The sequence below is a fragment of the Tauraco erythrolophus genome, chromosome W, assembly GCF_009769465.1.
Source record: "Tauraco erythrolophus isolate bTauEry1 chromosome W, bTauEry1.pri, whole genome shotgun sequence".
Taxonomy (NCBI): domain Eukaryota; kingdom Metazoa; phylum Chordata; class Aves; order Musophagiformes; family Musophagidae; genus Tauraco; species Tauraco erythrolophus.
The window spans coordinates 13,313,626-13,325,934 of record NC_141497.1 but is presented as its reverse complement, the minus strand read 5'-3'; the positions used below and the strand labels follow the sequence as shown (position 1 = coordinate 13,325,934).

Sequence of the window (12,309 nt, the reverse complement as noted above, 5' to 3'; positions counted from 1 at the left end):
GGCTGGAGCACCTCTCCTCTGAAGACAGGCTGAGAGAGTAGGGGCTGTTCAGCCTGGAGAAGACTCCGGGGTGATCTTATTGCAGCCTTCCAGTACTTAAAGGGGGCCTACAGGAAAGCTGGAGAGGGACTTTTTACAAGGGCATGTAGTGATAGGACAAGGGGAAATGGCTTTAAACTGAAAGAGGGCAGATTTAGACTAGATCTAAGGAAGAAATTCTTCCCTCTGAGGATGTTGAGGCACACATCGTGGCTAGAGTAATAATCTATAAAAGCTACCTGTATAACAATAATAAAGGTCACTCTGCTATCTCAAAAAAATTTGGACACAGAAAGTCACAGCTGCACAACCTCCTTTAACAGTAATTATTAATGGGAAGGCTTTTTCTGGCCTAGTTGACACAGGGGCTGATGTATCTATAGTGAAAAATCCTGACTGGCTGCCCTCTTGGCCTCTGATACAAGCCCTGGCAGCTGTGATCAGAGTAGGTGGAACACAGATCCCACAGCAGAGTGCACAGACCTTGTTAGTAGTAGGCCCAGGTAACAAACAAGCTATTTTGAAACCACATGTTTTTGATGCCCCATGTACATTATGAGGTCGGGATTTGTTAAATTAGTGGAATGTGAGGCTAACCTCAAATTTTTAGCACGTCACTGATGTCCAGCCCTGACTCAAGCTGGACTGGTTGACTGGCAAGCCGGTCTGGGTCGATCAGTGGCCATTAAAAGGTGAGCGGCTGGAGTGAGCTCAAAAATTAGTCGATGAACAGCTCAAATTAGGACATATAATTCCCTCCACTAGCCCATAGAATACTCCAATATTTGTTATCCCAAAGAAATCAGGAAAATGGAGATTTGTGTTAAAAGATTTAAGAGCTATTAATGCAATCATTTCACCAATGGGTGCATTACAACTGGGTGTACCAAATCCTACTATGATTCCAGAATGTTAGCATTTGATGGTAATTGATTTAAAAAGATTGGGTTATTTTACCTTTTTACTTTTTTTATTTATTTACACCCTAACAATTGTTGGAGAGCGGCTTTTTACAAGGGTGTGTAGTGATAGGACAAGGGGCAATGGATTTAAACTGAAAGAGGGCAGATTTAGGTTAGATATAAGAAAGAAATTTTTCACTCTGAGGGTGGTGAGGCAGTGGAACAGGTTGCCCAGAGAAGTTGTGGATGCCCCATCCCTGGAAGTGTTCAAGGCCAGGTTGGATGAGGCTTTGGGCAACCTGGTGTAGAAGAGGGTTTCCCTGCCCATGGCAGGGGGGTTGGAACTAGATGGTCTTTGAGGTCCCTTCCAACCCTAACCATTCTATGATTCTATGATTGTTCCAGATTTGCCTTTTCAGTTCCAGTGCTTAACAATGAACGACCCACGCAACAATATCATTGGATTGTACTGCTTCAAGGAATGATGAATAATCCTACAGTTTGTCAATTGGTGGTAGATGATGCTCTCTGTCAGGTCAGATAGCAGATCAAGCTCAGCAGATTGTACGTGCCTGCCCTGACTGTCAGCGTATTGTGCCTTCAAATACTCCAGCAGGAGTAAATCCAAAAGGTTGCCAATGAATTATGGCAAACTGATATTACTTATATTCAATCGTTTAATCGATCTAAATATGTGCATGTAACTGTTGATATGTTTTCTGCCTTTGTTGTTGCTACTGCTCACACTGAAGAAAACCATGGGAGTACCAAAGAAAATCGGGACAGACAGTGGTCCAGTATGGTGCCTTTTTTACAGGATTGGGGAGTGGCTCACACTACCAGTATCCCTCATTCGCCTACGGGACAAGCTGTTATTGAATGAACTCATTTAACGTTAAAACAAATGCTTGATTAAAAAAAAAAAAGTGGGCAGTCTTCCGTATATTTCCCCACAAGAGTTAAATTTATTAGGATCAAAATTTGTAGGTAGTGCCAGCAACAACCACGTTACACAAACATGTGTTGTTTTTAGCGACAAGTATGCCAGCATAGTAAGCCTCCAAAGCCAAGCTGCTCAAATCTTGGGATGGCATTTCCCCTATAACGTCTCCAAAGATGGCAGATGGACAGACGTGTCCCCAACTAGTGATCAATACAAAAGTTTTGTGTTTAAAATGGACGGATATTGCGGATCAGGCCTGGGAAAAATTGGATTACAGTCTAATCAAAAATTAGCCTCGGCGCTTATGGTGCCCGATTGTCATTTAATCGAAGCCAGCAAATTTTACCATTATGGAATGACAATACTGCCAAAGAATTACCCCCCAATGTTTTTCTGATTTGCGGTGACCGCACTTGGCAAGGTATCCCAAAAAATGCTTATGGAGGGCCTTGCTATCTTGGCCAGCTAACAATGTTGGCCCCTAATTACAGGCAATGGCTAAATGTGTCACGCCAATTGCACTGAACAGAAGAAGTACAGGTCTTAGGTCTGACTGCAACGATAAAGTGTGGCTATGGTCTGTAACAGCGCGAGTCTTTGTATCTATAATTGCGCCTGGAGTAGCGGCAGCCCAGGCATTGAAACAAATTGAAAACTTAGCCTGCTGGTCAGAAAAACAAGCAAATGTCACCACTCAAATTTTAGAACAACTACTACTAGACCAAAATAGTCTTAGGCACCTTATTTTATAAAATCGTGCGGCTATTGATTTTTTGCTTCTAGCTCAAGGACACGGCTGTGAAGAATTTGAAGGCATGTGTTATTTTAATCTAAGTGACCTTTGTTCTTCTCCTTCAGAGCCAAGTTCCCATTATGTCATTTCCTTGAAGGCCGTTAACAACGTGGGCGAAGGGGTGCCCCTCTACGAAAGCGCGACCACCAGGTCCATGACAGGTGAGTCACAAATGCCGCTTCGTAATCCGCTCGCCACACAAAGGTCCACCTTAGGCAGCGCGTTTTGGTCAACGCAACTGTCGTGTGTTAGGTTGAAACCCCCCCCACACACACACAGCCGGTCACTCCCCCTCCCCCACCCTCAGGAATGAGGGAGAGAATTAAAGGATGAACGGGAAACCCGTGGGTTGAATCATAGAATCATAGAATCATAGAATGGTTAGGGCTGGAAGGGACCTTCAAAGGTCATCTAGTCCAACCCCCCTGCAAGGAACAGGGATATCTCCAACTAGATCAGGTTGCTCAGGGCCTTGTCCAACCTGGCCTTGAACGTCTCCAGGGATGGAGCATCCACCACCTCTCTGGGCAACCTGTTCCAGTGTTCTACCACTCTCATAGTAAAAATTTTTTCCTAATATCCAACCTGAACCTACCTCCCTCTATTTTAAAACCATTACCCCTTGTCCTATCATAACTGGCCCTCCTGAACAGCCTCTCCCCATCTTTCCTGTAGGCCCCCTTGAGGTACTGGAAGACCGCTATAAGGTCACCCCGGAGCCTCCTCTTCTCCAGGCTGAACAGCCCCAACTCTTTCAGCCTGTCCTCATAGGAAAGGTGCTCCAGCCCTCTTATCATCTTCGTGGCCCTCCTCTGGACCCTCTCCAACTGGTCCATGTCCTTCTTATGTTGGGGACTCCAGAACTGGACGCAGTACTCCAAGTGAGGTCTGATTTAATACAGATGATTTAATACAGTGTAGGTGCTCACCACCCCCTCGTATGCGAAGCCCGTCTCGTCCCGAAGTTGCAATCCCGGACGAACGCGAGGCCCCGAAATAGAGAGGGGCAGAGAGAGAGAGAGAGAGGAAAAAAAAAGGAAAGAAAAACACTAGAGCAACAGCGCAGCAAGCGCAAAAGAGCCAAAGTGAAAAAGCCCTTCTTCCCGGCTGACCCTCACTTTTATACTGGGCATGACGCTGCATGATATGGAATACTAATTGGCCAGTTTGGCCCTCAATCTTAAGTTCCACCACAAATCACAAGGGGAATCGTGTCCCCCTTGTCCCAGCTATGCTCCCCCCTTATCCCGCCGTGCTTCTGCACTCCGCACACTGAAAAGTCCTTGGAGTTTCACGTCCAACCACAAACATCAGCTTGCTATCAACATTCTTCTCAGAGTGAGCCTCTGAGTAAAACCAAAACACGGAGCTCTTCTGGCTGTTAAAAACTCTGTCCCAGCTAAAACTAGGACAGTATCCACCCCTTATTCCATACCATGCACGTCATGCTCAAACCTTACATATATACTATTCCCTTAGCCATGGGTCATCCCTCCAAAATGTGTCTTCATCTGTTACAGCAGTCTCTCAGGGCAGGAAAGATGACATGGAATTCGCTCAGTCGGTAGAACGGATGACATGTAGTCTTTGTTGTGTGTGGCATCTGGAGCTCGTAGTTGGTGTATCCAGCCGCCCTCTGCAGGTTGAAGATGTTGATCTTGAAGAAGTTGCTGGGTGTTTAGATTCTGACGAAGTTCATTCTTCATGATTCTTAATATAATGGCATTAGTACAATGTGACAACCATAGCAATGATGGTATGCAGGGACAGGGTTATTCAGCAATTAATATCACGCAATTCAATTCATTTTATCATCTATTTTCACCCAACATCAAATCCCCTTGAGGTACACATCGGACTTCCCCGTCCTTTTGCATCACCCACCAAGTGCACCCAGGTCCCTGAGCAAAAGAAATCCCATGAATGGGTTTACCTTTACCCGAGGCAGGAATAACCCAAACTGTCTTCCCGAGTATATTCCTCATGTGCACTACAGGGACTTTATCTCCTTCTACAGTACGTAGAAGTTCTGATTGGGCAGGACCAGCTCGATTGGCAGATCCTCTAGTGTTGACTAACCAGGTGGCTTTTGCTAAATGCGCATCCCAATGTTTGAAGGTTCCACCACCCATTGCTTTCAGTGTGGTTTTTAGCAATCCATTATATCGTTCAGTCTTCCCAGAAGCTGGTGCATGATAGGGGATGTGATATACCCACTCGATGCCATGCTCTTTGGCCCAGGTGTCTATAAGATTGTTACGGAAATGAGTCCCGTTGTCTGACTCAATTCTTTCTGGGGTGCCATGCCGCCACAAGACTTGCTTTTCAAGGCCCAAGATAGTGTTCCGGGCGGTGGCATGGGGCACAGCATAGGTTTCCAGCCATCCAGTGGTCGCTTCCACCATTGTGAGCACGTAACGCTTGCCACTGCGAGTTTGTGGAAGTGTGACATAATCAATTTGCCAAGCCTCTCCATATTGATATTTCAACCAACGCCCTCCATACCAAAGAGGTTTTAACCGCTTGGCTTGCTTGATTGCAGCACACGTTTCACATTCATGGATCACCTCTGCAATAGTGTCCATAGTTAGGTCCACCCCTCGATCGCGAGCCCATTTGTATGTGGCGTCCCTTCTTTGATGGCCTGAGGCATCATGGGCCCAACGAGCTAGAAATTTTTCACCTTTATGTTGCCAGTCCAGATCCACCTGAGCCACTTTAATCTTGGCGGCCTGATCCACCTGTTGATTGTTTTCATGTTCTTCTGTGGCCCGACTCTCGGGTACATGGGCATCTACATGTTGTACTTTTACAATCAGCTTCTCTACTCGAGCAGCAATGTCTTTCCACAACAGGGCAGCCCAGATGGGTTTACCTCTGCGTTGCCAGCTGCTCTGCTTCCATTGCCGTAGCCATCCCCACAGGGCATTTGCTACCATCCAAGAGTCGGTATAGAGATAGAGCATTGGCCACTTTTCTCGTTCAGCGATGTCTAAAGCCAGTTGGATGGCTTTCACCTCTGCAAACTGACTTGATTTGCCTTCTCCTTCGGTAGCTTCTGCGACCTGTCGAGTAGGACTCCATACAGCAGCTTTCCATTTTTGATGTTTTCCTACAAGGCGACAGGATCCGTCCGTAAACAGAGCGTATTTCTTCTCATTGTCTGATAGTTCATTATAAGGTGGAGCCTCCTCAGCACGTGTCACCTCCTCCTCCTCTGGTGACATTCCAAAGTCTTTACCTTCAGCCCAGTTAGTGATCACTTCCAAAATTCCTGGGCAATTGAGGTTTCCTATCCGAGCTCTTTGTGTGATAGAATCATAGAATCATAGAATGGTTAGGGCTGGAAGGGACCTTCAAAGGTCATCTAGTCCAACCCCCCTGCAAGGAACAGGGATATCTCCAACTAGATCAGGTTGCTCAGGGCCTCATCCAACCGGGCCTTGAACGTCTCCAGGGATGGAGCATCCACCACCTCTCTGGGCAACCTGTTCCAGTGCTCTACAACTCTCATGGTAAAAAATTTTTTCCTAATATCCAACCTGAATCTACCTCCCTCTATTTTAAAACCATTACCCCTTGTCCTATCACAACTGGCCCTCCTGAACAGCCTCTCCCCATCTTTCTTGTAGGCCCCCTTGAGGTACTGGAAGACCGCTATAAGGTCACCCCGGAGCCTCCTCTTCTCCAGGCTGAACAGCCCCAACTCTTTCAGCCTGTCCTCATAGGAAAGGTGCTCCAGCCCTCTTATCATCTTCGTGGCCCTCCTCTGGACCCTCTCCAACTGGTCCATGTCCTTCTTATGTTGGGGACTCCAGAACTGGACGCAATACTCCAAGTGAGGTCTCACGAGGGCAGAGTAGAGGGGGAGAATCACCTCCCTTGACCTCCTGGCCACGCTCCTCTTGATGCAGCCCAGGATGCGGTTGGCCTTCTGGGCCGCAAGAGCACATTGCCGGCTCATATTGAGCTTCTCGTCCACCAGTACTCCCAAGTCCTTCTCCTCAGGGCTGCTCACGATCCATTCTCCGCCCAGTCTGTATTTGTGCCTGGGATTGCCACGACCCAGATGTAGGACCTTGCACTTGGCCTGGTTAAACTTCATGAGGTTGGTACGGGCCCACCTCTCCAGCCTGTCGAGATCCCTCTGGATGGCATCTCTCCCTTGATCAGCGCGATCCACTTGCTCCATGTGGCATCAGTTGCGTGGTGTGTAGACGGGACGCTCCCTTTGAACATCCAGCCGAGCACTGGCAATCAGGGTGCCAGGAGCAACTGTGCTTCCGTACCAATCACTTCAGAAGCAGCTCGGACTCCTTCATATGCTGCCAATATCTCTTTTTCATTTGGAGTATAGTTGGTTTCGGATCCTTTGTATCCTCGACTCCAAAACCCAAGAGGTCAACCTTGTGTCTCCCCTGGCACTTTTTGCCGGAGACTCCAGGTAGGACCATTCTCCCCGGCTGCAGTGTAGAGCACGTTTTTGACATCTTGTCCTGTCCGGACTGGTCCCAGGGCTACCGCATGAACTATTTCTTGTTTAATTTGTTCAAAGGCTTGTTTTTGCTCTGGGCCCCATTCAAAATTGTTCTTCTTTCGGGTTATTTGATAGAGGGGTTTTACAATCTGGCTGTAATCTGGAATATGCATTCGCCAGAAACCCACAATGCCTAAGAAAGCTTGTGCTTCCTTTTTGTTGGTTGGCGGGGACATAGCTGTTATTTTATTAATCACGTCCATCGGAATCTGACGATGCCCATCTTGCCATTTTATTCCCAAAAACTGAATCTCCTGGGCAGGTCCCTTGACTTTACTCTGTTTTATGGCAAAGCCTGCTTTCAGAAGGATTTGAATTATCTTTTCACCTTTCTCAAAAACTTCTTCTGCTGTGTTGCCCCATACAATGATGTCGTCAATGTATTGCAAATGTTCTGGAGCATCACCTTGTTCCAGTGTGGTCTGGATCAGTCCATGGCAAATAGTGGGGCTGTGTTTCCACCCCTGGGGCAGTCGATTCCAGGTATACTGGATGCCCCTCCAAGTGAAAGCAAACTGTGTCCTGCATTCCGGTGCCAAAGGAAGTGAGAAAAACGCATTAGCGATATCAATTGTAGCGTACCACCTGGCTGCCTTTGACTCCAGTTCATACTGAAGTTCCAGCATATCTGGCACAGCAGCACTCAACAGAATTCAAGAGCTCTGCAACCTCCAGGTCCCTGCTAGAATAAATCAACTTCGTTTTCTGCTTTATTGTAACTATATGAATAGAATGAATTATTTCCCTTTTCAAGAAACTGGTGGTGTAAATTTAATGGGAGGCTCACAAGTGCTTGCTCTTTGGTGCAGCTTGGCTTGGGAGAAGCATGACTCCCAACTGATTTAAATATTTAAAGATCAGGGCAGAATAACTTTGCTGAATTAAGCCGAGATTAATATTTTTTCTTTTTTTCTTTTTCTTCCCCTCCTTTGTTTTTAAAGCAGTTTAAATTAAAAGGAATCAGTTGAAACCACACAGGCATCACGCACATTTACAGAAGGATGTAGAGTGGTTGTAAAAGGTGAATGAATATGCAGAGAAGATTTTCTTTGTGGGATAAGGCTCGTGGAAGGGATTACCCAGCAGTAACAGAGCAGGGTGCTTCAAGGCAGCTGTTTTTCATGAATACGTTGTTGGGACACCAGCAAAGTTATAAAATCAGAATTATTTTTGCGTAGGGCTGATTTACAGACTTCCTTGTGGTTTTTTCTATAGCCACTGGTGTAACGAGAGGTTAAAAGAAGAGAACTGATGAAAAATAAACAAAACAACAAAAAAAACACACAAGATGTATTTTTCCTCTGGAGCGACACCATCATTTGGCGAACGGTTTTTTTCCTCATGGTTCACCCATGGTGTTCAGAGCTGCTTGGAAGGGGAGCGGCGTCACTGAGAGCAAACCTCATCACTGACGTTGGCTTGGGTGGACCGCGAGGAATAAAGCAACCAAATGATGTTTTTGTGGCTCTACAAGGAAAACCAACTTTTCTCCATACGGTTTTGTGAAGTATTCCCATAAGAAATCTTGGAAAGTCAGAAAGAGCAGGGGGAAAAAACAGAAAAATAGATTAATTACACAATCAAGGGCAATTGTAACGAGCTACATCAGATATAATAAGTGTCGGAGAACTTCTGGCGCAAAATTATTGATCGTTCTTCTTGTCTGGAGTCTACAGAGGTGGTTCTGGCTGAGCGTGTGTGTTGTAAAGTCTTTTTCCAGTGAGTTTGCCTCAGGATCTATATATACTTTTATTTTTAAGTTTTTTGTTCCCTATCGATTTAATTGCAAAATTACCCAGCTGGCCTGTGGGATTTACATTTTATGTCTGTATAGAACCTCTCAGGAACAAAACGGTATTTAAGTGTGAAAAAGGCAATTCAGGTTCCGTTTGGGTGGCCTGACCCCATGATCATCTGTGAGAAGTCCACCTTGGTGCTTGTCTCTAATTGCTGAGAGACGGCCGTACCCGGAGCTTCCCACCACCTCCCACCCACGGGATGCAGCCTCTGAAAGGAGTCAGTGGCCTGAGTCGTTGATGGAGGAACATCTCAAAATAAGGCTTTTTGCAAAGTAGGAAAACACGGGAACTGTGTTCCTCAAGCTGATGCACCCTGAGCACCAAAGAAAACCAAAACCCGTGTCTTTATGTGTCTGTTTAGAATATACAGAGACATATTTTGATGTCTAGGTGCATGTCACGTGCAAACTGTATAACACACCGTATTCACAAAACAACTCCAAAGAGAGCAAGAAACTTATTTTCCCTCGAGAGATTGCGATTTCCGAATGACACGTGTCCACGTGTAAATAATTGCAAATGAAATGTCGGTGGGAAACAGAGGTGGAATTTAGGGACCTATTTTCAGCCATGGGAGGATTACAGATGTTTCCCTTTTTCTCAGGACAGTGGTGACGTGTTTCAGAAGCTGAATTATCTTGATTGATCAAATCTGAGCACATTTATTTTGCTAAAGCCAGGCTCTTTCCGTAATCTCCTCTACAGCAGGACTTCAGTTTTCAGTATGGGAAAGAAAGGAGAAAGGAAGAGCAATAGTTGTGAAAATACCAACTCAGCTCCAGGTTCGTTAACTTCCATCATTAGTTTGTAAAAAACAAAAAAAACCCAACAGAAACAGATATTGGTCACCTTCTAATTCTTTCAGAAAACTTTTTGGGCCAAAAAAAGGAGATTCATTAATTAATTCAAGAAGATTAATTAATTAGCATATTATTTTAGGGAGAAAAAAAAAAACAAAACACCTTTTGGCATGCTTTTGCTGCACTTTACCCACAGCATTTCGAAAATATATTTTAAAAAATCGCGACTGGTAAATATTAAGTCAGGGAGTATAGTTTTAAAAGATAGGCCAGAAGTTGACCTGGTGCTTCAACAAGGACAGAAGCATCTAAACTCAGTAGAAACAGTCTCTGGTTCCCATGTGGAACAGCTATCTTGATAATTGAGCCAGCCAGAATTTGCCTCTGACATCACGTAGCGCACCGCCATGACACGCGCACGGTGCTCAGCGTCTTGTTCACCGAAGACCATCCCATCATGGACGCATGGGAGAGGAACTCTGCTTGTTCCTCAAGGAAGAAACCCACTTGAAGATAATCCATGTCTCCGTGCCTGGACGTGCACGTTTCTCGCACTGACGGCATTCAACCAACAATTCCAAGACCTTCACTTCATGAAATTGTTCTCTTTTGCCTAAGAAACACTTAAGCAGATGTAGAATTTGTTGCTTTCAAGAGCCTGAACCCAACAAGAAGAGTCTGAAAGAGGCTGCCAAGAGAAAAAAGCTTAGGTGACTCCTACACGTGTGAGTATGTCGTGTCTGTAAATCAGGTTGGAAGATGACATGCTCTCCACTTTATAGATGTTTCCAATAAAGTGTCGTTGACGCGATTCAATTTTCTAAGAAACCGTAAATCATGTGCGTTGACTTCATCTCGTGTGAGGGAAATGCCGCGTGTCTGGAAATATTTAGACAAGGCATGAACAAGAGCCCTTGGCGCTGGTTGGTTTTGTTGTAGTGATGTAACTGAACTGTTGCTGCTGCGTTCTCATTTTGCATTAATGCCTTTCTTTCTTTTCCCCTCATGTTCCTCCTCCTCATTAATGCCATGCATTTAACCCATTGTGATGTGTGCCCCTTGGTGGCTGTTTGTGTTTTGGTTTCGTTTTGCTTTTTCTTTTTTTTTCTGTTTTAACTTACCTGTTCATTTCTTTTGGAATGCTCATTTGGTGATGTATGGACCCAGACCCCATTGATCCATTAGAAGTTGATTTTTATCCTTTGCTTGATGATTTCCCTACCTCAGTCCCAGATATCTCCACCCCCATGCTCCCACCAGTAGGTGTCCAGGCTGTTGCACTTACGATGCGGTGAGGGTCATCTGGGCAGACAACTCTGTCCCAAAGAACCAAAAGACTACAGAGGTTCGTTTCTACACAGTCCGATGGAGAACGAGCTATTCAACAAGTGCTAAGTACAAGGTGAAATTTTTAACGTGCTATGAATTTCTGAGTTATTTCCTCTGTCCATATTTTATTCGCAAAGGCTCTCAATTGGCTTTTAGGAGCTTCCCTCAACCAAAGTTGAAAGGAAACTTGCCTAACTACTGCTTCCTAGAAACCTACATTGTTTAGTTGGATGCAAATGCCGTATTTTAATTCCACGTGCCCATCGTTGTAAGTTTTGATCGTTAATCTTTACCAATTGGATATGAATTCGTCACAGATCCGGTAGCACAGTAGCGTAGTGTGAATAGGAAGAAATAGCAATTCCAAACCCACCCGCACCGTACGGGAATGCCACCCGTGTTACGTATTCCCAAACTCCAAAAAAAGGAAGGTTAGTTTATGAGAAAACTTCTCGATTTGAGAGTTTTTGTATGAGAATTTCTTTTCAAGTCCTCGTGAAAGCCATGCCAAAACCTGGGCGATAGAGCAAAGAGATACCGGTGGGACAGGGAATGGGAAGGAGTAAGCACAGCCTTTGGGCTTTTTCCTTTGCTTGGTTTTGAACAAGAAGTTGGCTTTCCCCACTATCGTCAGCTTCTATATTGCATCTCATACAACATCCACCTTTCCCATGACGAGCATGTCCTTCCTCCCGTGCCCTACCATAATAGTCGTTTTTGCTTGCTTAAAGGATCATATTGATCCGTAGCAAGTTGTTTGCTCTGGATGTGTTTTTCTACTGCAAGTGGATGCCCCATATTTTACCATTCTCTGTCTGAACAAAAGAAACCTCATTCAAGTCATTTTTACTAGGACTGTAGAACAGGCCATGCTCTATCCAGCACTAAAGCTCCTCCGATTAGAGCTTGAATGATGTGTCTGAATATAGGTTGACCTTTCTAAAGCCCAGACGATGGCTCTCCACTTCTTTAGGTTTGGGGTAGACCTGTCTTAAAGATCTCGAGATCTTTCCCAGGTAATTTTAGGAAGAAGCAGGAGTGATGGTGGAGAAGCTCTTGCCTTCAGTCCCTTTTCGGATTGTGATTTTTCAACTCTCCTCCCCTTACACGTCTCCATCAGTATTTGACTCGCTGACACTCGGTTGAGCGTAATGTTTTGAATGCCAT

The 12,309-nt window shown here is 45.2% G+C and overlaps 1 protein-coding gene across 1 annotated transcript in view; it reads left to right on the top strand.

The window, feature by feature from the left end:
* LOC147526224 (netrin receptor DCC-like) overlaps positions 1–12,309 on the top strand; it is a 572,075-nt gene that overhangs the window by 527,404 nt on the left and 32,362 nt on the right. Inside the window, 3 exon segments of the mRNA XM_086630103.1 lie at positions 2,745–2,838; positions 11,041–11,094; positions 11,097–11,215. Coding sequence (XP_086486229.1) covers positions 2,745–2,838; positions 11,041–11,094; positions 11,097–11,215 — 267 coding nt within the window.